The following is a 24,875-nucleotide window of genomic DNA, read 5'->3' as shown; positions in this document are numbered from 1 at the left end:
AAATGACTACTAGCAGATTTCTGCAAATCTAAGGTTCCCTTCACCCTTGTCACAGTCACATATGCATATATGTTCCTTCATGCCTGCAACATCTGTATCATTTCATATTAAAAGCTGTAACTGCTCTTTAAATATACACATCTGGATTGCATTTTGTTTTGCATGCTGGGAAGGGACAATGTGTAAGATTCTGGGGAAATGGAGGGTTTTCTCTCAGGCTTGAGGAGGCTCTAATAATCCCCCACCTCTCTCTCCCTCCAGCTCCCATTGTCTCGCAGGCTCAGCATAAAGGCCCGGGGGATAATGCAGTGGGACACCTAGGGCCAGTGTTCAGTGCCTGACCCTGGGGGGAATCTCCCCTGAACAGTTGTCACCCTCATGTGATGAAGCAGAGCCGAAGGGGAATGTCGGGGGAGGGGAGAGGACAGGGCTTGGGGGCTTCTGATTAGGAGGAATACGGGACGGTCTGCTTAGAGGGCGCCATGACTGTTGGGGTGAGTGTCCTGAACTGAGAGGGTAAAGGAGCCCAGAACGTGGAGGCATCAATCAAGCAGCAGCATCTCCCTCCATCAGCTCAGACTGATTTCCACAGGGCAGACGGGAGGTGAGACTTCTCCATCGGACCAGGCAGTCCTTCCTGACTTCTGGTCTGGGGGCACGCAGGTGAGCGGTGCTCTCCTTGGTCAGGACAACCTTAGCCCCACCCAGGTCAAGCATCTGTGGCACGCGTGTTCTAAGGGGCGCCTCCCACAGACGCCAAGACGGCACAGGAGCACTTTCTGCAGCAGGACCTGACTGGAAGCAAGAGGGTGGTGAAGGGTTCTCCTAGGCAGGGCCTGTTCCCTCCCTGCCAGGTGCACACGATACACACTAAGGTAATGGGAATAGAGAACTCATTCCAAATCTGTTTATCTGAATGGAATGATATAGTCTTTCATGGTTTATTCAAGGTTAACATCATTCACACAGTTTGCATGCGTGTTTCGAGTACTCTTGCATTTTAGTAAACTCTCAAGGTCATTTGTTGTACTTAGCTTTAAGCATAAACTTTCATCCTCATTCATTTTCTTGTGTGATTATTTAATCAAAGGCACAGTTGTCTGTAAATTAAGAAGTCAAATATCTGCCTGATTTCTTATGATACAGACTCTTATTATAATCCTGATTCTTCTCAATTTCTGCTTTCCCATTGGTGACCACTTTGAATGATTTTTAGCTGATCCTTTCGGCTTTTATTTCCAACTCTCTAAACCCGGTGCCTTGTTGGAACTGCTGCTTGATTTTTCTGTCACAGCCACTGTCTGTCGCATCTCAGAGGCTGATGCAATAGTTCATGGTCACGGCTTTCTTTCACTCTTCCCATCCCTTCAGTTCCCACTTTATTTATATATGGATCATACTTAGTTCATTCAGCTTTTTCTTTTCCCTGACTACTACACTTGTCAACTAAAAAGATGCTCAACTTAAAACTTGTGAGTTCAGGTTTATTTGGGGCAAAATGAGGAATGCAGCCTGGGAGACAGCACCTCACATAGCTCTGAGAAACAGCTCCAAAGAGGTAGGGAGGGAAGGTCAGTGTATATCATTTTGGTGAATGGGGGAGTTCAGTGCAATCAAGTACTTATCTTCCAAAGGTTTTCTGCTAGTCACAAGGAGCTGATCTCTCTATGAAAGGATTTAATGCTTTTCTGCATATGAGGAAGTGAAGCGAACCAAAGGACTGGAAAAGTTCAGTTTTCATTCCGATCCCTAAGAAGGGCAATGCCAAAGAATGTTTAAACTACCATACAATTGTGCTCATTTCACATGCTAGCAAAATTAGGCTCAAAATTCTTCAAGCTAGGCGTCAGCAGTATGTGAACTGAGAACTTCCAGACCTACAAGGTCGGTTTAGAAAAGGCAGAGGAACCAGAGATCAAACTGCCAGCATTTGTTGGATCACAGAGAAAGCAACGGAATTCCAGAAAAACACCCACTTCTGCTTCACTGACTATGCTAAAGGCTTTGACTATGTGGATCACAACAAACTGTGGAATAGTCTTAAAGAGATGGGAATATCAGACCATCTTACTTGTCTACTGAAAACCTGTATGCAGGTCAAGAAGCAACAGGTAGAACCAGAAATGGAATTGCGGACTGGCTTAAAATTGGGAAAGGAGTATAATAAGGCTGTACACTGTCACCCTGCTTATTTAACTTACATGCTGAATACATCAGACAAAATGCCAGGCTGGATGAATTACAACTTGGAATCAAGATTGCCAGGAGAAATAAATATCAACAACCTCAGATAAGGAGATGATACCACTTTAATGGCAGAAAGCGAAGAAGAACTAAACAGCCTCTTGAGGCTTTCTGCTTGCTGATTGTGTTCTATGAAGCTCTCATGAATTCAGCTCTAATGATTACTCTGTTTGCATGACTCTTTCAAGAAGTGTGGATACTTTGGATATTCCATCAGTTTTCCCTTTTTTGGAAATGTCATCCTGGACCCTGCTGATGTGCTCCCACCTGGTCTGGATTCCTCTGCATCTGGAGTAGAGCCATCCTCCTAGGATCTCCCTCCACCACCATCTGGGCAGCACTTTAAAGTGCTCTGGATCCTGCATAGCACAGGGAACTCTACCCAGTACTCTCTAATCGCATATATGGGGAAAGAACCTAAAAAAGACTGAATATATTTAGAGCTGATTCACTGTCTTGTACAGCAGAAAGTGACACAGCATTGTACATCAATTACACTCCATTGAAAACAAAACAAAACAAACAGGTAAGCAAGCATTTCTCTAGCCTGGATGGCATTTATTAGTCACTTATTCTTTCAGCCAAACCTGAGTGCCTGCAATATACCAGGTCAAGTTCCAGTTCCAGATCTATGCTCTAACGATTGAAATTTGACATTCTTATCCATCCATCTCACCCCCTCACCTGATCAGGAGCATTTCCAGATTAGGAGAATTCCACACTGAAAGAGTCTTGGTAGGAGGCAGAGACCATCTTCCTCCATTAAAGAAGAAAATCCACTTTCCCAAATATTCTTGCCAGAGTGCACAGCGTGATGCTGAGGTCCCACCACTCAGGTGACCACATGCCAGACTCTACTCAGGACATTGTGACACAGAGAAGCTGGAACTATGCTGAATGCATCTGACACGGGTGTCAAGAGTGGCAGTCACACCACCTGCAGTTGTCAGGAGCCTCAGTGATGCCCTCCTCAGCGCAGGGTCCACACCCAGCACGAGCGGCTCACTGTGTGAGCAGGGACACTGTGCCCCAGCAGGGGCGAAACTGCCTTTGTGGGACCTGGCCTGGACTGGACACTGGATCCTGTTCCCGGGGAGCCATATATATATATAGTACTGTATATCTAACTTAATTTGGATCCCATTGTTAGCTCCAAGAATGAGTGAGGAGAACTCAACCTGGAGAACAGTTTCAGAGAGCAAGGATTTCATTACGCTGAAATGTGAACCACTGCCTAAGTCTTCAGGTGGAATAAGAACTGCATTATTTCTCAACATCACACCTCATAATTCACAATATGAATTGTCAATATAAATTCCCTTTTCTTTCTGAAGAAAAAAAAATGCTTTTAAATGTGGATTTAAGACCCCTCTCTAGGCACTCGCTCTCATATACCCCAGGGCTTCCCAAATGGGCTGATCATCAGAATTGCTTGTGGGGCTTCTTATGAAATGCTCAGCCTCTCCCCAGAACCACCTTCTCAGAGTATTAGGACAAGACCAAGGGATTGCTTCTTTAACAACTTCTGTGTGTGAGGCTGATACACAGCATGTGGGAATCCTGGTCTATGTTCGTTCTTGCTACTAAAAGTGTGATCTGAAGACCAGCAGCATCAGCTCCAACCTTATTACAAATGCAGATTCTCAGGCTCTACTTCCGACTGTCTAGATCTAATGAGGGTCCAGGGGAGCACCAGCATCCCCACCTTGGACACTGCACTGATCCTACAGGCTCCTCCACTGCATCGCTCAGCCTTCACCTCCTGATTCTGCTCAGCAGTTAGACTGACGCTTCTAGCGAGCAGTCACACCAGGTCACCTTCTATTCAAACCATCTTATGAGTCCACATCTTTCACAGACATCAGACACCTTCTAATATACTGGAGCCCCACATGAGCTGGCCAGACACTGGATCTCGTATCACAGTTCCTCACTCCTCCAGCCACATCTGCCTCCTGGCTCTTCCTTGAACACACACACTCTCCTGCCCTCCTGCATTTGCGCTGGAGGCTCCTCTGCCTGGAGAGCACTCCCCCCAGACATGCTTGTGGACATTCTTTCATGTCCTTCACGTCTTTACTCAAATATCATCTCCTCCACGAGGCCTACACTGACCACCCTAGTGAAACAGCCACATTCCCTGGACCCACACGCTTATACTCGGGGTCACCTTCCTCAGAGCACTTGCCAATTTCTAGGCAGACACTTCCCTCACTTATTAGGCTCACTTTGCCCCCCTCACCAGAACACACTGCATGAGGCCAACAAAGGGTGTCTGTTGTTAGTTCACTGAGGTTTCACAGATGCAAACATAGAGCATCACCTATCAGGCGCACAGCAAATACCAGATGAAGGAAGGATCAGTGTGGACGCCTCTGTATTCCATCTTCATTAATGTGGACTCAGGCCACTTGACTCTCGCGCAGCTACAGCACAACATCCCCTCACACTGACAGCAGTGCTGCCTGTGCTTCCCCACCAGAGCGCATCACCCTCCCTCCCACACCGACTGTCTGCACTCTACACACAATGGTATTTTCTCTTCAGAAAAGATCCCAGGTGGACAGGTCGCATATTCCTCTTGCTGGGACTATTAGGCACCGCTTTTTAAATCCAGGAGTCTGGATTGGAAGCGGTCTGCAGTCTCCCCACCTCCTCACGTTATGCTACTTGGAGCACAGACACCTTCACATGCGGCTGCAGAAAGAGGAGTCCCGGGATCTGACGTCACAAAGTGGGACCAAGTATCACTCAGTCCCCACAAGGCAGCGCTCTCACACTATAAGAGAAAAGAATCAGGAACCAGTTCAGGTTGGTCATGTAAGGGCTGACATTCTCTACAGCCTCCCACATGCTCCCATGTCCCACTCAGAGACCCCCGCCACCCAGTGTGTCCCCTCTGCCCCAACTCCTCTCCCAATCTAGACTCCCCAGGGTCTCACCTTTAGGAACCGTGAGAGACACATCAGAGCCCTGGGCACTGTTACTGCCTGGAGGAGAACAAAACCAGGATGTGGCCAGAACCCACAGGAGAGAAACTAGAGAAGGCACTTTGAGGGTGAGCCCCTCATGGCCTGTCTGCACCCTCACAAAGGTCTCAGGAATCACCCCCTCCACACTTACTTGCAGCTGCAGTGTAGATTTGTCCTATTTCACCTGTGAGAAGAAAGTATCACATGGGGACCAGTGAGAGACCGAGTCATGAGACCCTAGAGGAACCCCTAGTCCTGGATGACAAAGAACTTTTCGGAACTGTGACCAAAAATCCAGGACAGGCTCAGGAACATGAAGCAAGGAGACGTGGGGGGACTGGACCACCTGCCCTCCTGGAGGTCTGTCCTCAGCAAGGACATTCCCTCCTGACCTTCAAATGCTAAGAAACAGGCCCCCAGCTGGAATTATGAAGATGAAAAATTTGTCTTTCATTTTCACATGTAGTTTACAAAAGGGTCAGTGTTCGCATCAGCTCAGACTCCGCAAGTGTGTGGAGGGTACTTTCTAGTAACGAGGCAGGCAAACATCCACCTGGGCCAGAAACCTGCCCAGTGAGACAAGAAAACTCAGATCCCTCCCTCCTTTCCCTACCTGAGCGCTTCCTCCTCCAGATCACAGCTCCAGCCACCACAGCCACCAGGAGGACAACCAGGCCAACAATGATGCCCATGGTGAGGAAGGGAGTCTGAGGAGGTTCTGTGGAAGAAAGGGAAGGAGCCCAGACATCAGGCTTCAGTCCTGACCTTGCTGAATGTGTCTAGAAGGGCTCCTGCTTTCTCTGAGAGGAAGCTCCATTCCGACACCCTCCTTACCCCATCTCAGGGTGAGGGGCTCCTGAAGCCCCTCGTGCTACACACAGCACGTGTACCTCTGCTCCTCTCCAGAAGGCACCACCAGGGCCGCCCACTTCTGGAAGGTTCCATCCCCTGAAGGCCTGGTCTCCACAACCTCCATGTTCTGAGACTGGTCCTCCCCGTCACGCTGCCAGGTCAGTGAGATCTCCTCAGGGTAGAAGCCCAGGGCCCAACACCTCAAGGTGACCTCACGGTCAGAGATGGGGTGATGGGCCACATGTGTCTCTGGAGGGTCTGAGGAAGGAGAATCAGAAAACTCACAGTTTGTGTTACCTCCATGGGCCACTGGAAGCAGCATCAGGTGACCATCCTGAGAATAAGCAGGAGAGTGGGTTTGAAAAGAAGCAGCACAAACACCAGACATCTGCCTGGACTCCAGGGTCTGGGAACAGCTCCTAGTCCTTGGAAAATTCTGGAGTCAGGGTGACAGCTAAGGGAGGAGACTCCGTGTAAGAGGCAGAATACAGAATAATGGTCCTGACGTGGGAGGAGGCCGAATGACTTAGAAAAGCTGGAGTCAGGGCTCCTAAGATGTTCTCAGGGTGAGAACAAGCCTTGAGAGACAAAGTCACGGTTCACAAGATAGTGGCCAGGGTCAAAGGGCAGCAATGACCACCTTTTTCAGGGATGGTTTACTGCTTCTTAGTCAAAGACACTGGATTCCTTAATTGTCCTTCAGACAACTAAGATCATGGCATCCAGCCCCATCACTTCACAGCAAACAGATGGGGAAACAATGGAAACAGTGACAGACTTTATTTTCTTGGATTCCAAAATCACTGTGGACAGTGACTGCAGCCACAAAATTAAAAGACATTTGCTCCTTGGAAGAAAAGTTATGACAAATCTAGACAGCATATCAAAAAGCAGAGACATCACTTTGCCGACAAAGGTTCATATTGTCAAAGCTGTGTTTTTTCTAGTAGACATGTATGGGTGTGAGAGTTGTACCATAAAGAAGGCTGAGTGCTGAAGAATTGATGCTTTTGATCTGTGGTGTTGGAGAATACTCTTGAGAGTCCCTTGGACAGCAAGGAGTTCAAACTAGGCAATTCTAAAGGAAATCAACCCTGAATACTCATTGGAAAGACTGATACTGAAGCTGAAACTCCAATACTTTGGCCACCTGATGTGAAGAGCTGACTTTTTGGAAAAGACCCTGAGGCTGGGAAAGATTGAAGGTAGGAGGAAAAGGGAATGACAGAGGATGAAATTGTTGGGTGGCATCACCAGACACAGTGGACGTGAGTTTGAGCTTAGCTCCCGGAGTTGGTGATGGACAGGAAAGCCTGGCGTGCTGCAGTCTATGGGGTCGCGAAGATTCGGACACGACTGAGCGACTAAGTAACAAGTGGGGCCACTGGCGAGTCACCGTCTCCTACAGAATATGAAAACCTGGGCGCATTCCTCCCTCTCCGGACAGGAAGTTGCGGCGCTGTTCCCGAAGAGACCCCATTTTCCTCTCTTCGTGGGAAGCCAGCTCCAGCCCGAGGGGAGATCAGAGCGGCCCCGCGCCCCTCGTACCTGCGCGCTGCAGCGTGTCCTTCCCGGTCTCCAGGTATCTGCGGAGCCACTCCACGCACTTGCCCTCCAGGTAGATCCTCACACGCGCCGCCTCACCTGCCGCCTCAGCATTGCGCTGGGTGACCTGAGCCGCCGTGTCCGCCGCGGTCCAGGAGCGCAGGTCCTCGTTCAGGGCGATGTAATCTCTGCCGTCGTAGCCGTACTGCCTGTACCCGCGCAGGAGTCTCCCGTCAGGTCCCACTTCGCAGCCATGCATCTCCTGGAGGGTGTGAGACCCTGACCCGCCCCGACCACACGCGGTGATTAAACCCAAACTAAAAGTGAAACCGGGTCAAGCCCCGCACCTCGACCAGCCCCCACCTCCTCCCGAATCGGGGGGGGGGGCGGTGAGGGTCCCGCAGTGTCGGGGTGACCCCAGCCGGTCCCTGGGGATGGGGGTCGTGACCCGGACCCAGGCCTGCGTCGCTCACCCGCCTCGCTCTCGTTGTAGAAACTGCGCATGGTGTTCAAGCCTGATCGCAATCTCTGTTGAGCTCTCTTGGCATCTCGGGTCATCTCTTCCCAGTATTCCGGCCCCTCCTGCTCCATCCACGGCGCCCGCGGCTCCATTCTCGGATTCGGGGCGTCGCTGTCGAACCGCGCGAACTGCGTGTTGTCCACGTAGCCGACGGCGATGAAACGCGGCTCCCCGAGGCCGGGCCGGGACACGCAGGTGCCGAAATAGCTCAGGGAGTGGGAGCCTGGGGGCGGGGAGGGGTGAGATCCGGCCCGAGGTTCCTCCCGGCGCGGGTCCCGGGTCAGAGGTGATGGGCCCGGGAGTGGGTGGGAGACTAGGGGCACGTGAGACTGAAAAGGTCGGAGAAGGACCGGGACTTCTTAGGGCAGAGACAGGTGGCGGGAAGCAGGGGAGGGACAGCACGGGACCAGGTGGGCGAGGACGCGTCTGGGCGAGGGGGGCGGGGTGGCTCCTTCCCTGGGGGTCCTGCCCCCTCCACAACCCCCGGGCAGTCCCCTCGCCCCTTCCCGCAAAGGTCGTTCCCTCCCGACCCCGCACTCACCGGCCCAGGTCTCCGTCAGGACCAGGGCCCCCGAGAGCAGCAGGAAGAGGGTTCGTGGCCCCATGACCCGTATCCTTGGGGTCTGGGGAGAAACTGAGTCCTGGCGGAGGGTGGGGGTGTGGGGGGATACAGGTGGAGACTTTAAAACCGGGAACCGCGGGGCCGCTGATTGGCTTCTAGAAACCAGACACCCAATGGGAGTGAGAACTAGGGCCGCGACACGAGTGTCCGGGCAGAAAGGCACAACACAGTTTGCGAAGAGAAAGTGAAACTCGAGGAGACTAGGGATCCCCCAACACGGACAGTTCCCGCCCCAAACAAGGCCCTTGACTCTGAGACGCTGAGACCTTGAGAACCGCAGCCAGTACCTGGGACTTTGCCCTGATCCCTCCTCTCCTGCACCGAGAACTCTGCAGTCACACTGTCCCGGAGTCCTGGCCCAGCGACTGTGTAGTCAGAGATTTTCAGAACATTTTGGTCAGGATATTTATACAGTCCTACAAATTCGCGAGGACCCCAAGGATAATTTTGAGTATGTGGTTACTTCTATCGATATTTTCCGTAGTAGAAATAACAGTTTAAACATTTTCACCTATTTTCTTTAGAAAAATGTTAATAACCCATGATTTTTATGTGAAAAAATAACAATTTCTGCAAATAAACTCTATAGTGGGAACAGTGAAAGTTTTTTCATTATTATATTTTTGCAAATCTTTTCCTTGTCTGTCTCACTGGATTTTGTTTGCTTTTGCATTGAATCCATTGTTTTGATTGAAATCTATCAAAATAAAAAGAACCATAATATGTAGGAGTAATATTTTTAATAACCTTTCCTGTTACTTGTGGATGTTTATCTTTGATACAAAACTAAAACTACGCAAGTGATAGTTTCTTAAAGGATATTTTCTCAGTGGACCTGAAACATTATCACTATTTCCTATTCTGTTCCATTAAAATCCATAAGCCTATTTTACACACTGGATGTCACTTGTACTAATGTAAGATATTTTTTTAAGTAATTCATTGTTTCACTAAGTTTTATAAATCTTCCAGTGTCATTCCTCCTTTCAAATAAAAACTGCATTCCATGAAAAAGAGGGTAGTTCAGCTCATACAAATGATTTTCCTTGGGACATAGGACTTTGGAATGTAGCAGAAATGCTTGATGTATACTTCCCATGTCATCATAGAAGATAGTTCTTTTTAAGAAAAATAACCATTTATTAGCATTTTGAGATATGACCACAAGCCTATTATTTTCCTAAAAGAATAAACTCATTTTTACAGTAGGGAAAACAACAGAGCAATATTTGTTCAAAGCATATATTAAGATTAGAACACCATTTTCTGAATTTTGCTTAAACATAAAAAACTTGAAAGGCCAATATTCACACCAGTTTTTTTTTTTTTAAGTATTGATAGTTTTTGATACTTTGAAATAGCAAACCAGGGAAACAGGAGAGCAACCTGTATTAAATATTAGCAGTCAATAAAGTCTCAAGTGATGGCAAGACATCAGCTACCAAGTTAACCAGCAAGATTGTTCTGAGGGAAAGAATTGCAAATGCAACATTTCTGAAGGAAGCATTAAAAACAGTTAGAGCATGTATATCATTAAAATGTTATATCTCAAAACGAGAAAGCTGACATTCAGATTGACACAAAATAATTCTAGACAAGCAGGTAAGATTCATTAATATTAAATCTCATTAATAACATTAATGAAAAGTTTATTAGGAAGAAATGTCAAGAATATACTGAAGAACTCTACAAAACAGATCTTAAAGACTCATCTAACCAGGACGGTGTGATCACTGACCTAGAGCCAGACATCCTGGAGGGTGAGGTCAAGTAGGCCTCAGGAAGCATCTCTATGAACAAAACTAGTGAAGGAGATGGAATTCCAGCTAAGGTATTTCAAATCTTAAAAGATGATGCTGTTAAAGTGCCGCACTTGATATGCTGGCAAATGTGGAAAACTCAGCAGTGGCCATAGGACTGGGAAAAGTCCGTTTTCATTCCAATCCCAAAAAAGGGCAAAGCCAAAGAATCTTCAAACTACCGCACATTTGCACTTATTTCACACACTATCAAGATTATACTCAAAATTCTTCAAGCTAGGCTTCAACAGTATGTGAACAAAGAACTTCCAGATGTCCCAGCTGGATTTAGAAAAGGCAGAGGAATCAGAGATCAACTTGCCATATCCTTTGGATCATAGAAAGAGCAAGAGAGTTCAAGGAAAACATCTACTTCTGCTTCATTGACTACTCTAAAGCCTTTGACTGTGCAGATCATAACAAACTGCAATATTCTTCCAGAGATGGGAATACCAGACCACCTTACCTACCTCCTGCAAAACCTATATGCAGGCGAGGAAACGAGTTAGAAGTGGACATGGAACAACAGACTGGTTCCAAATTGGGAAAGGAGTACGTCAAGGCTGTATATTCTCACTCTGCTTATTTAACTTCTATGCAGAGTACATCATAAGAAATGCCAGGCTGGATGAAGCACAAGCTGGAATCAAGACTGCCGGGAGAAATATCAATAATCTCAGATATGCAGATGACACCACCCTTATGGCAGAAATCGAAGAACTAAAAAGCCTCTTGAGGAAGGCGAAAAAGGAGAGTGAAAAATTTGGCCTAAAACGCAACATTCAGAAAGCAAAGATCATGGCATCTGGTCCCATCACTTCATGGAAAATAGATGGGAAAACAATGTAAACAGTGAGAGACTTTATTTTCTTGCGCTCTGAAATCACTGCAGATGGTGACTGAAGCCATGAAATTAAAAGATGCTTGCTCCTTGGAAGAAAGGACCAACTTACACAGTGTATTCAAAAGCAGAGACATTACTTTGCCAACAAAGGTCCATCTAGTCAAGGCTATGGTTTTTCCAGTAGTCATGTATGGGTGTGAGAGTTGGACTATAGAGAAAGCTGAGCAACAAAGGATTGATGCTTTTGAACTGTGCTGTTGGAGAAGACTCTTGAGAGTCCCTTAGACTGCAAGGAGATCCAACCAGTCCATCCTAAAGGAAATCAGTCCTGAATATTCATTGGAAGGACTGATGCTGAAGCTGAAGTTCCAATTCTTTGGCCGCCTGATGCAAAGAGCCAACACATTAGAAAAGACCCTGCTACTGGGAAAGATTGAAGGCAGGACGAGAAGGGGACAACAGAGGATGAGATGATTGGATGGCAAAACTGATTCAATGGACATGCGTTTGAGCAAGCTCCTGGAGATAGTGAAGGACAGGGAAGCCTGGCGTGCTGCAATGCATGGCATCGCAGAGTTGTACACGACTGAGCAACTGAACAACAAAAATGATGTTAAATAAGTTCCTTTCAGAAGAACAAGGAAATTTGGAAGTTTGAAGACACACTGAGAACAATTACTGTTCTCAGATGACGTTCAGACTTCTAAAGGTCCCTAAAAAGACAGTTTATTCTTGCTACTTTTATCACCTTTCATTTGTGTTTTTTCATCTTCATTTTGTTCTATAATTCATTTTTTTCTCCAGGAAAATGTGCACGTGAAATGTCACAATAAGCTTTCATTTCAGTAATTCCACATAAAATGTTGTACAGTTAGGATAAGCATGAATAAAGAGAAAGCACGAGATCCAAAACTGTAGGACTCCTCTGATTTACCTGGTCAGCGTGACTGGAAATTTAAAGGGCAATGACTTAAGTTTGTAATGATTTAATATTGATCATTCTCTTTCATTTCTGACCTACCACCTTGAAGCTATTATATATTTATACCAACTGGACAAAATACTCTAATATTATCTTCTTTGACAGTTTCCTGGGAGAAATGTTTAAATCTAAACTGAACGAGTTTCTGAATACTGGTGGCATCTGGAATACCTTTGCAATGTAGACTACAAGCAACAAGTAGCCCTTTCTGTCTTGAATCACAGCTAACTTCAGTTTATAAATAACATCACTATGAACAAAGCTAGTGGAGGTAATGGAATTTCAGTTGAGCTATTTCAAATCCAAAAGATGATGCTGTCAAAGTGCTGCACTCAGTATGCCAGCAAGTTTGAAAAACTCACCAGTGGCCACAGGACTGGAAAAGGTCAGTCTTCATTCCAGTTCCTAAGAAAGGCAATGCCAAAGAATGATCAAACTACCATACAACTGCTCTCATCTCACATGCTAGTAAAGTAATGCTCAAAATTCTCCAAGCCAGGCTTCAGCAGTACATGAACTGTGAACTTCCTGATGTTCAAACTGGTTTTAGAAAAGGCAGAGGAACCAGAGATCAAATTGCTAACATCCGTTGGATCATGGAAAAAGCAAGAGAGTTCCAGAAAAACATCTCTTTCTGCTTTATTGAATATGCCAAAGCCTTTGACTGTGTGGATCACAATAAACTGTGGAAAATTCTGAGAGAGATGGGAATACCAGACCACCTGACCTGCCTCTTGAGAAATCTGTATGCAGGTCAGGAAGCAACAATTAGAACCGGACATGGAACAAAAGACTGCTTCCAAATAGGAAAAGGTGTACGTCAAGGCTGCATATTGTCACCCTGCTTATTTAACTTCTATGCAGAGTATATCATGAGAAACGCTGGACTGGAAGAAGCACAAGCTGGAATCAAGATTGCCGGGAGAAATATCAATAACCTCAGATATGCAGATGATACCACCCTTATGGCAGAAAGTGAAGAGAACTAAAGAGCCTCTTGATGAAAGTGTAAGAAGTGAGTGGAAAAGTTGGCTTAAAACTCAACATTCAGAAAACTAAGATCATGGCATCCGGTCCCATCACTTCATGGCAAATAGATAGGGAAACAAAACAGTGGCTATTTTGGGGGCAATAGCAAAGAATGTTTAAACTACCATACAATTGTACTCATTTCACGTGCTAGCAAAATTCTCCAAGCTAGGCGTCAGCAGTATGTGAACTGAGAACTTACAGATGTACTAGCTGGGGTTAGAAAAGGCAGGGGAACCAGAGATCAAATTGCTAGCATTTGTTGGATCACAGAGAAAGCAAGGAAATTCCAGAAAAACATCCACTTCTGCTTCATTGATTATCCTAAAGCCTTTGAAAGAGATGGGAATACCAGACCACCTTACTTGTCTCCTGAAAACCTGTATGCAGGTCAAGAAGCAACAGATAGAACCAGACACGGAACTATGGACTGGTTTAAAATTGGGAAGGAGTATAATAAGGCTGTACATTGTCACCCTGCTTATTAACTTATATGCAAAATACATGAACCAAAATGCCAGGCTAGATGAATCACAAGTTGGATTCAAGATTGCCAGGGGAAATATCAACAACCTCAGATAAGGAGATGATACTACTTTAATGGCAGAAAGTGAAGAAGAACTAAAGAGCCTCCTGATGAGTGTGAAAGAGGAGAGTGAAAAAGCTGGCTTAAAACTCAACATTAAAAAAACCAAGATCATGGCATCCAGTCCCAACACTTCAAGGCAAATAGAAGGGGAAAAAGTGGAAGCAGTGACAGATTTTGTTTTCTTGGGTTCCAAAATCACTGCAGACAGACTGCAGCTACGAAATTAAAAGACACTTGCTCCTTGGAAGGGAAACTATGACCAACTCTGACAGCGTATTACAAAGCAGAGACATCACTTTGCCAACAAAGATCCATATTGTCATAGCTACGGTTTTTCCAGTAGTCGCGTACAAATGTGAGAGCTGGACCACTAAGAAACCTGAGGGCCAAAGAACTGATGCTTTCAAATTGTGGTTCTGGAGAAGACTCTTGAGAGTCCCTTGGACAGCAAGGAGATCCAACCAGTCAATCCTAAAGGAAATCAACCTTGAATTCTCGTGGGAAGGACTGATGCTAAAGCTGAACTCCGATATGTTGGCCACCTGAAGAGAAGAGCCGACTCATTGGAAAAGACCCTGATGCTGGAAAAGATAGAACGCAAAAGGAGAAGGTGGGGACAGAGGATGAGATGATTAGGTAGCATCACCGAGCCGATGGACATGATCTTGAGCAAAGTCTGGGAAATAGCGTAGGACAGGGAAGCCTGGCATGCTGCAGTCCATAGGGTCACGAAGAGTCAGACACGACTTAGCGACTGAACAACAGGAACAGATATGAGATGCAGGAACTGAGATCACAAAATCAGTTCTTGAAAATAATCTCTCTAAAGACCCATTCCTCTAGCTTCCCTGGAGCACAAAAGGCCTCATTCTCCTCCCTGCACTTCCTCAGGGTGTGTCAAAGGTCAACAGCTGTAATAGCCCAGGATTCAATCTCTGGAGAGGCAGAGGGCAGATGCCCTCAGCAAGTGCCAATTTTACCTGACACACTCATGTATAAACTCTATTACCCTGTGTATAACGGACTTTTGGACTCAGAGGGAGAGGGAGAGGGTGGGATGATTTGGGAGAATGGCATTCTAACATGTATACTATCATGTAAGAATTGAATCGCCAGTCTATGTCTGACGCACGATACAGCATGCTTGGGGCTGGTGCATGGGGATGACCCACAGAGATGTTATGGGGAGGGAGGGGGGAGGGGGGTTCATGTTTGGGAACACATGTAAGAATTAAAGATTTTAAAATTAAAAAAATAAAAAACTAAAAAAAAAAAAGACAAACAAAAATCAATCAAAAATGAGTCTCAAAAAATAAAAAATAAAAAATAAATAAACTCTATTACCTCTCACTTTCTGCACAACCTCTTGTTCTCCCTGAGTTATAATCGCATTTGTGTTTGCTGATTATGTTCTATGAAGCTCTCATGAATTCAGGTCTAATGATTCCCCTGTTTGCATGACTCTTTCAAGAAGTGGGGATACTTTGGATATTCCATCAGTTTTTCCTTTTTTGGAAATGTCGTCCTGGACCCTGCTGATATGCTCCCACCTGGTCTGGATTCTTCTGCATCTGGAGCAGAGCCATCCTCCTAGGATCTCCCTCCACCACCATCTGGGCAGCATTTTAAAGTGCTGTGGATCCTGCATAGCACAGGGAACTCACCCAGCACTCTCTAATGGCGTATATGGGGAAAGAATCTAAAGAAGACTGATTATATTTAGAGCTGATTCACTGTCTTGTACAGCAGAAAGTGACACAGCATTGTACATCAATTACACTCCAATGAAAACAAAACAAAACAAACAAGTAAGCAAGCAGATTTCTACCCTGCTGCTGCTGCTCCTAAGTCGTGTCAGCCGTGTGCGACTCTGTGTGACACCACAGACAGCAGCCCACAGGCTCCTCTGTCCACAGGATTCTCCAGGCAAGAACACTGGAGTGTGTTGCCATTTCCTTCTCCAGATCTCTGCCCTGGATGGCATTTATTAGTCACTTGTTCTTTCAGCCAAACCCGAGTGCCTGCATTGTACCAGGTCAAGTTCCACTTCCAGATCTTTGCTCTAACAATTGGAATTTGACATTCTTGTCCATCCCTCTCTCTTCCTCACCTGATTAGGAGCATTTCCAGACTATGAGCATTCCACAAAGAAAGAGTCTTGGTAGGAGGCAGAGACCACCTTCCTCCATTAAAGAAAACCCACTTTCCCAGATATTCTTGCCAGAGCGCACAGCGTGATGCTGAGGTCCCACCACTCAGGTGACCACATGTCAGACTCTACTCAGGACATTGTGACACAGAGAAGCTGGAACTATGCAGGATGCATCTGACAAGGGTGTTGAGAGTGGGAGTCACACCACCTCCAGTTGTCAGGAGCCTCAGTGATGGCTGTCCTCAGCGCAGGGTCCACGCCCAGCACGAGGGGCTCACTGTGTGAGCAGGGACACGGTGCCCCAGCAGCGGTGAAGCTGCCTTTGTGGGATCTGGCCTGGAGTGGACACTGTGGACCCTGTTCCCGGGGAGCCATATATATAGCACTGTATGTCTAACTTAATTTGGATCCCATTGTTAGCTCCAAGAATGAATGAGGAGAACTCAACCTGGAGAATAGTTTCAGAGAGCAAGGATTTCATTATACTGAACTGTGAACCACTGCCTAAGTCTTCAGGTGGAATAAGAACTGCATTATTTCTCAACATCACACCTCATAATTTACAATATAGGTATTCTCTTTTCTTTCTGAAGAAAAAAAAAAAACTTTTAAACGTGGATTTAAGACCCCTCTCTGGCCACTCGATCTCATATACCTCAATGGTTCCCAAACTGGCTGATCAGAATTGCTTGTGGGGCTTCTTACGAAATGCTCAGCCTCTCCCCAGAACCACTTTCTCAGAGTATTAAGACAAGACCAAGGGATTGCTTCTTTAACAACCTCTTTGTGTGAGGCTGATAACACACCATGTGGGAATCCCAGCCTACGTACGTTCCTGCTACTAAAAGTGTGATCTGAAGACCAGCAGCATCAGCCCCAACCTTATTACAAATGCAGATTTTCAGGCTCTACTTCCGACTGTCTAGATCTAACGAGGGTCCAGGGGAGCACCAGCATCCCCACCCTGGACACCGCACTAATCCTACAGGCTCCTCTACTGCATCGCTCACCCTTCACCTCCTGATTCTGCTCAGCAGTTAGACTGACGCTTCTAGCGAGCAGTCACACCAGGTCACCTTCTATTCAAACCATCTTATGAGTCCACATCTTTCACAGACATCAGACACCTTCTAATATGCTGGAGCCCCACATGATCTGGCCAGACACTGGATCTCATACCGCAATTCCTCACTCCTCCAGCCACACCTGCCTCCTGGCTCTTCCTTGAACACACACACTCTCCTGCCCTCCTGCATTTGCACTGGAGGCTCCTCTGCCTGGAGGGCACTCCCCCCAGACATGCTTGTGGACATTCTTTCATGTCCTTCACGTCTTTACTCAAATATCATCTCCTCCATGAGGCCCACACTGACCACCCTAGTGAGACAGCCACATTCCCTGGACCCACACGCTTATACTCGGGGTCACCTTCCTCAGAGCACTTGCCAATCTCTAGGCAGACACTTCCCTCCCTTATTAGGCTCACTCTGCCCCCCTCACCAGAACACCCTGCACGAGGCCAACAAAGGGTGTCTGTTGTTAGTTCACTGAGGTTTTACAGATGCAAACATAGAGCATCATCTATCAGGCACACAGCAAATACCAGATGAAGGAAGGATCAGTGTAGACGCCTCCGTATTCCATCTTCATTAATGTGGACTCAGGCCACTCGCGCTCTCGCGGCAGCTACAGCACAACATCCCCTCACACTGACATCAGTGCTGCCTGTGCTTCCCCACCAGAGCGCATCACCCTCCCTCCCACACCGACCATCTGCACTCTACACATAAGGATATATTCTCTTCAGAAAAGATGATCCCAGGTGACAAGTCCCACATTCCAACCTGCTGGGACTACTAGGCACTGCTTTACAAATTCAGGAGTTTACATTGGAAGAGGTGAGAGGCTGCAGAGATGATAGAAATCCAGCAAGAATTAAGGCTGGAAACTATTGGGTCCCTCCTCTATGATAACCCCAGAATCTGGTACCTTAAACAAACATGCAGAAAGGATGTAAAGAAGAATCCAGGAAACAGCCTGAGAAGGCTGGCAAGAGCTGAGTGAGACGAGAGTTTCTCTCTTGGTGGCACTGAAAATCCTCTATGCAGGACTTTGGTGACTGATTCCAGTCTATGTCAGATGGGGGAACACACAGAGCAGAATAACAGAACTCTAAGCAGGAGCAAAAAAACAACCATTATTTAGAAAAACCCTAAATAAGCAAAATATAAACCCATATACACAAAAAAGCCCCAGGGGCAGGACCTAAGCTGAGCCCAGGCTATAAGATGACAGGAAGTCCTTGCTGTCTACCATCCTAGAGACAGGACAAGGCCCAGGTGACTTCTGAGTCCCTGTAAACACAGGTCTTGGTGGGACAAGGATGGACTGAAGGGATGAGGACAAAGGGGCTGAGAATATGACCCAGCCCAGGAGTGACCACACCAAAGCCCACGATGCACGAAGCACTGACTGGACACAGGCTCCGACCTGCCCAGCTCCTCAGAGTCTCCTCCTGTCCCTCCTGCAACAGCCTGAGCACAGCAATCAAAGCCATTCTGGAAGGTTCCAGGTGCTTCTGTTCATTTTCTCTCTTAAACTGAAGGAATCTTCTACTTTACTTTCCCAGTAAACTCTCTTGGCAGGTATTAGAAAAAAGTAATTCAATATAGATTTTATTTGCGATAGGAAAATAAGACATCTTTACTCAACACATGTGAAGCAAAGACAGCGATGGAGAGGGTCCAGCTCTGTCTCTGCTGGAACAGCACAGTGGATCAGGGAGGAGAACACAAGTCAGGGTGGGGAGGGGGGTGTGGTGGGCAGGGGTGGGCAGTCTCCCCAACTCCTCACATTGTGCTAATAGGAGCACAGACACATGCAGATGCAGCTTCAGAAAGAGGGGTCCTGGGATCTGACTTCACATAGCGGGACAACTATTACACAGTCCCCATAAGGTAGCTGTCTCTCACTGTGAGAGGAAAGAATCAGGAACCAGTTCAGGTCAGTCATGTAAGGGCTGACATTCTCCACAGCCCCCTACACGCTCACATGTCCCACTCAGAGAACCCCACCACCCAGTGTGTCCCCTCTGCCCCAACTCCTCTCCCAATCTAGACCCTCCAGGGTCTCACCTTTAGGAAACGTGAGAGGCACATCAGAGCCCTGGGCACTGCCACTGCCTGGAGGAGAACAAAACCAGGATGTGGTCAGAACCCACAGGAGAGAAACTAGACAAGGAACTTTGAGGAGGGTGAGCCCCCCATGGCCTCCTGTCTGCACTCTCACAAGGATCTCAGGAATCACCCCCTCTGTACTTACTTGCAGCCGCGGTGTAGGTCCCTCCTTTTTCCACCTATGAGAAGAAAGTATCACGTGGGGACCAGGGAGAGACCGAGTCATGAGACCCTAGAGGAACTCTCTAGTCCTGGACGAAAAAGAATTTTTCAGAACTGTGACCAAAATCCAGGACATGCTCAGGAACATGAAGCAAGGAGATGTGGGGGGACTGGACCACCTGCCCTCCTGGAGGTCTGTCCTCAGCAGGGACATTCCCTCCTGACCTTCAAATGCTGAGAAACAGGCCCCCAGCTGGAATTATGAAGATGAAAAACTTGTCTTTCATTTTCACATGTAGTTTACAAAAGGGTCAGTCTTAGCATCAGCTCAGATTCCACACGTGTGTGGAGGGTACTTTCCAGTAATGAGGCAGGCAAACTTCCACCTGGGCCAGAAACCTGCCCAGTGAGAGAAGAAAACTCAGATCCCTCCCTCCTTTCCCTACCTGAGCGCTTCTTCCTCCAGATCACAGCTCCAGCCACCACAGCTCCAGTGACCACGGGGACAACCAGGCCAACAATGATGCCCATGATGGGGATGGAGGGCTGAGAAGGTTCTGTGAAAGAAAGGGAAGGGGCCCAGTCTTCAGGCTTCAGTCCTGACCTTGCTGAAAGTGTCCAGAAGGGCTCCTCCCTTATCTGAGAGGAAGCTCCATTGCGACCCCCTCCTTACCCCATCTCAGGGTGAGGGGCTCCTGAAGCCCCTCATGCTGCACTCGGCACGTGTATCTTTGCTCCTCTCCAGAAGGCACTACCAGGGCCGCCCACTTCTGGAAGGTTCCATCCCCTGAAGGCCTGGTCTCCACAACCTCCATGTCCTGAGTCTGGTCCTCCCCGTCACGCTGCCAGGTCAGTGAGATCTCCTCAGGGTAGAAGCCCAGGGCCCAGCACCTCAGGGTGACCTCACGGTCAGAGATGCAGTGATGGGCCACATGTGTCTCTGGAGGGTCTGAGGAAGAAGAATCAGAAAACTCACATTTTGTGTTACCTCCATGGGCCACTAGAAGCAGTATCAGGTGACCATCCTGAGAATAAGCAGGAGAGTGGGTTTGAAAAGAAGCAGCACAAACACCAGACATCTGCCTGGACTCCAGGGTCTGGGAACAGCTCCTAGTCCTTGGAAAGTTCTGGAGTCAGGGTGACAGCTAAGGGAGGAGGCTCCGTGTAAGAGGCAGAAAACAGAGTAATGGTCCTGACGTGGGAGGAGGCCGAATGACTTAGAAAAGCTGGAGTCAGGGCTCCTAAGATGTTCTCAGGGTGAAAACAAGCCTTGAGAGACAAAGTCACGGTTCACAAGATAGTGGCCAGGGTCAAAGGGCAGCAATGACCACCTTTTTCAGGGATGGTTTACTGTTTCTTAGTCAAAGACACTGGATTCCTTAATTGTCCTTCAGACAACTAAGATCATGGCATCCAGCCCCATCACTTCACAGCAAACAGATGGGGAAACAATGGAAACAGTGACAGACTTTATTTTCTTGGATTCCAAAATCACTGTGGACAGTGACTGCAGCCACAAAATTAAAAGACATTTGCTCCTTGGAAGAAAAGTTATGACAAATCTAGACAGCATATCAAAAAGCAGAGACATCACTTTGCCGACAAAGGTTCATATTGTCAAAGCTGTGTTTTTTCTAGTAGACATGTATGGGTGTGAGAGTTGTACCATAAAGAAGGCTGAGTGCTGAAGAATTGATGCTTTTGATCTGTGGTGTTGGAGAATACTCTTGAGAGTCCCTTGGACAGCAAGGAGTTCAGACGAGGCAATTCTAAAGGAAATCAACCCTGAATACTCATTGGAAAGACTGATACTGAAGCTGAAACTCCAATACTTTGGCCACCTGATGTGAAGAGCTGACTTTTTGGAAAAGACCCTGAGGCTGGGAAAGATTGAAGGTAGGAGGAAAAGGGAATGACAGAGGATGAAATTGTTGGGTGGCATCACCAGACGCAGTGGACGTGAGTTTGAGCTTAGCTCCCGGAGTTGGTGATGGACAGGAAAGCCTGGCGCGCTGCAGTCTATGGGGTCGCAGAGTCAAACACGACTGAGCGACTAAATAACAAGTGGGGCCACTGGCGAGTCACCGTCTCCTACAGAATATGAAAACCTGGGCTCATTCCTCCCTCTCCGGACAGGAAGCTGCGGCGCTGTTCCCGCAGGGACCCCATATTCCTCTCTTCGTGGGAAGCCAGCTCCAGCCCGAGGGGAGACCAGGGCGGCCCCGCGCCCCTCGTACCTGCGCGCAGCAGCGTGTCCTTCCCGGTCTCCAGGTATCTGCGGAGCCACTCCACGCACTTGCCCTCCAGGTAGATCCTCACACGCGCCGCATCACCTGCCGCCTCAGCATTGCGCTGGGTGACCTGAGCCGCCGTGTCCGCCGCGGTCCAGGAGCGCAGGTCCTCGTTCAGGGCGATGTAATCTCTGCCGTCGTAGGCGAACTGCTCATACCCGCGCCGGAGTCTCCCGTCCGGCCCCAGGTCGCAGCCATACATCTCCTGGAGGGTGTGAGACCCTGACCCGCCCCGACCACACGCGGTGATTAAACCCAAACTGAAAATGAAACCGCGTCAAGTACCCGCGAGCTCCTCCCGGGTCGGGGATCGGGCGGGTCCGCAGTGTTGGGGTGACCCTCGGACCCGCAGACTCGGGCGACCCCGCCGGTCCCTGGGGATGGAGGCCGTGACCCGGCCCCGGGCCCGCGTCGCTCACCGGCCTCGCTCTGGTTGTAGTAGCCGCGCAGGGTGTTCAGGTTCGCTCGGAAACTCTGTGCGGCGTCCTTGGATCGCTGCGTCTCCTGATCCCAATACTCCGGCCCCTCCTGCTCCACCCACCGCGCCCGCGGCTCCATCCTCGGATCCGGGGCGTCGCTGTCGAACCGCACGAACTGCGTGTCGTCCACGTAGCCGACGGCGATGAAGCGGGGCTTCCCGCGGCCGGGCCGGGACACGGCGGTGTAGAAATATCTCAGGGAGTGGGAGCCTGGGAGTAGGGATGGGTGAGATCTGGACCCTCTCCTGACGCGGGTCCCGGGTCCGAGGTGACCGGGCAGGGAGCGGGGGAGGGGGAGAGGAGCTCCTGAGACGGAAACGGTCGGGGAAGGACCAGGCCTTGGGGGGCGGGAAGCAAGGGAGGGACAGGACGGGACCTGGCGGAGGGGGCGGGTCTGGTCGGGGAGGGTGAGGTACTTCCCTGGGGGGTCCTGTTCCCCCGACCCCGGGTCGGTCCCCTCGCCCCTCCCCGCAGAGGCCGTTCCCTCCCGACAACGCACTCACCCGCCCGGGTCTCAGTGAGGAGCAGCGCACCCAGCAGCAGCAGCAGGAGGGCTCTCGGCCCCACGCCCCGCATCCCGGGGGTCTGGGAAGAAGAGAGTCCGGCGGGTGGACAAAGACTTTGTAACCTCGAACCGCGGGGACGACTTGCTGCTGCTGCTGCTGCTGCTAAGTCGCTGCAGTCGTGTCCGACTCTGTGCGGCTGCCCACCAGACTCCTCTGTTTCTGGGGTTCTCCAGGGAACAATACTGGAAAAGGTTGCCATTTCCTTCTCCAATGGGCGAAAGTGAAGTCGTGCCCGACTCATACGCAACTAAAAACCAAACATCCAATGGGAGTGAGAACTGGGCTCGCGTCACGGTATCCAGGCGGGAGGACCCGACACAGGCGGTGAGAGAAAGTGAAAGAAAGGCAGGACTGAAATCCCCAAGATGGAGAGTCCCCGTCCCAGACACTGCCCTTGACCCTGAGACCCTGAGACCCTGAGACCCTGAGACCCTCGCCCTCTAAGGGACCTGGGACTTTGCCCTGATCCCTCCCCTCCTACACCTAGAGCTACTTGTCACACTGTCTGCCTGAGTCCAATCGACATTTTCCATAGTAGAAATAATAAAGTTTGAATTCTTTAATTAATTTGTTTAGAATAATATTAATAACCCATGCATTTAATATGGAAAACAAGTGATTTCCCAAAACAAACATGGTAGTGAGAACAGTGAAGGTTTCTGTTTTTTAATTTAAACAAATGCTTCATTTTATTTCATGTTGGACAGATGCCTGTATAGGCTGCAGGAAAAAGGGGTGACTGCCTCGGGCTGTGGCCAGGGACTAGTGGCCTCTACAGTTCTGTATGAGCTCCAAAACTGTTTGAACAATCATCAGGGAGCCGGTGGACACAATGATGATGAGGACGGTAACCAGAAGGAGGCCCAGAACCAGGGCACAGATGTTCAGGCACTTAGCGGAGACGTAGCTCCGGGCCCCAGTGATGTCACCAACCATCTTCCCGTCCCTAGACTCCACAGAGTAGGCGAATGCCACGAAGCCCAGGCAGCACCAGTTCATGAAGATGGTGTTGAACAGGGACCAGACGATGTGATCGGGCAAAGGTCTCACTGCGGATGTTGATCACCGTGGTCGTCATGGGGGCCTGGCTCTGGGGACCCCCTAGCACGGCCACCTCATGCTCCTCCTTGAGCATCTCATAGGCTGGGGGCACCGCACCGTGTGCCCCAGTGAATCAGGGCTGGGATGTGCGGTTCATGGTGGGGACAGAGCAACTGTGGTCCAGATGCCAGCACACACTCAGGGGGCTCTTTCCTTACTCAGGAGTTTCAATTTCTCTGAATTTCCATTTCCTGGCTTTTGGGCAACAGTGAAGCTTCTTCGGTTCAGTTCAGTTTAGTCTCTCAGTAGTGTCCAAATCTTTGCGACCCCGTGGGCTGCATCACTCCAGGCTTCCCTGTCCATCACCAACTCCCGGACCTTGCTCAAACTCATGTCCATCCAGTTGGTGATGCCCTCCAACCATCTCATCCTCTGTCGTCCCCTTCTCCTTCTGCCTTTGATCTTTCCCAGCATCAAGGTCTTTCCCAATGAGTCAGTTCTTCGCATCAGGTGGCCAAGGTATTGGAGTCTCAGTTTCAGCAACAGTCCTTCCAATGAATATTAAGGGCTGATTTATTTTAGGATTGACTGGTTTTATCTCCTTGCTGTCAAAGGGACTCTCAAGAGTCTTCTCCAACACCACAGTTCAAAAGCATCAATTCTTCGGCATTCAGCATTTTTTTATAGTCCAGCTCTCACATCCATCCATGACTACTGGAAAAACCATAGCTTTGACTATATGGACCTTTGCCAACAAAGTAGTGTCTTTGCTTTTTAATATGCTGTCTACATTTTTATATTTTTGCAATTCCTTTTCTTGCCATCTTATTAGAAGACCACTGGATTTTCATGTTTGCTTCTACATTGAATCTGTTATTTTGATTGAAATCTATGAAAGTAAAAAGGCCCACACATATGCTGGAGAAAGAAATGGCAATGCACTCCAGTATTCTTGCCTGGAGAATCCCATGGTCAGAGAAGCCTGGCAGGTTACAGTCCATGGGGTCGCA

General features: G+C 48.4%; 1 protein-coding gene and 1 pseudogene across 12 annotated transcripts in view; both read right to left on the bottom strand.

Annotated features, from left to right (window-relative positions):
- The window catches only part of LOC138425541 (BOLA class I histocompatibility antigen, alpha chain BL3-6-like), a 75,506-nt gene extending 52,418 nt beyond the window's left edge, over positions 1–23,088 (bottom strand). For 4 of the 12 annotated variants that reach the window (XR_011251262.1, XM_069563521.1, XM_069563520.1 and 1 more), the window contains exons 1-11: positions 22,762–23,053; positions 22,199–22,468; positions 21,726–22,001; positions 20,162–20,437; positions 19,933–20,045; positions 19,472–19,502; positions 19,285–19,332; positions 12,743–12,785; positions 8,675–9,120; positions 8,087–8,356; positions 7,777–7,892 (exon numbers count right to left, since the gene is read on the bottom strand). Coding sequence is in view for 7 of the 12 variants with exons in the window: in XM_069563521.1 (XP_069419622.1) it covers positions 7,777–7,892; positions 8,087–8,356; positions 8,675–9,120; positions 12,743–12,785; positions 19,285–19,332; positions 19,472–19,502; positions 19,933–20,045; positions 20,162–20,437; positions 21,726–22,001; positions 22,199–22,468; positions 22,762–23,023 (2,151 nt within the window). In the remaining 5 variants the exon portion in view is untranslated. Of the gene's footprint in view, positions 1–2,781; positions 5,024–5,186; positions 5,235–5,367; positions 5,401–5,829; positions 5,935–6,050; positions 6,327–7,616; positions 7,893–8,086; positions 8,357–8,674; positions 9,121–12,742; positions 12,786–18,798; positions 19,122–19,284; positions 19,333–19,471; positions 19,506–19,932; positions 20,046–20,161; positions 20,438–21,725; positions 22,002–22,198; positions 22,469–22,761 lie in introns of those variants that run through there. The other 8 variants (XR_011251265.1, XR_011251263.1, XR_011251264.1 and 5 more) reach the window with 8 other exon arrangements.
- Positions 23,089–23,586: 498 nt separating this feature from the next.
- Positions 23,587–24,022, bottom strand: LOC138425548 (interferon-induced transmembrane protein 3 pseudogene; annotated as a pseudogene).
- Between the last annotated feature and the right edge of the window lie 853 nt (positions 24,023–24,875).

This window comes from Ovis canadensis, chromosome 20 (assembly GCF_042477335.2).
Source record: "Ovis canadensis isolate MfBH-ARS-UI-01 breed Bighorn chromosome 20, ARS-UI_OviCan_v2, whole genome shotgun sequence".
Lineage (NCBI taxonomy): Eukaryota > Metazoa > Chordata > Mammalia > Artiodactyla > Bovidae > Ovis > Ovis canadensis.
Note: the sequence above shows the minus strand (reverse complement) of the source record. Positions and strands in the feature narration are given on the sequence as shown.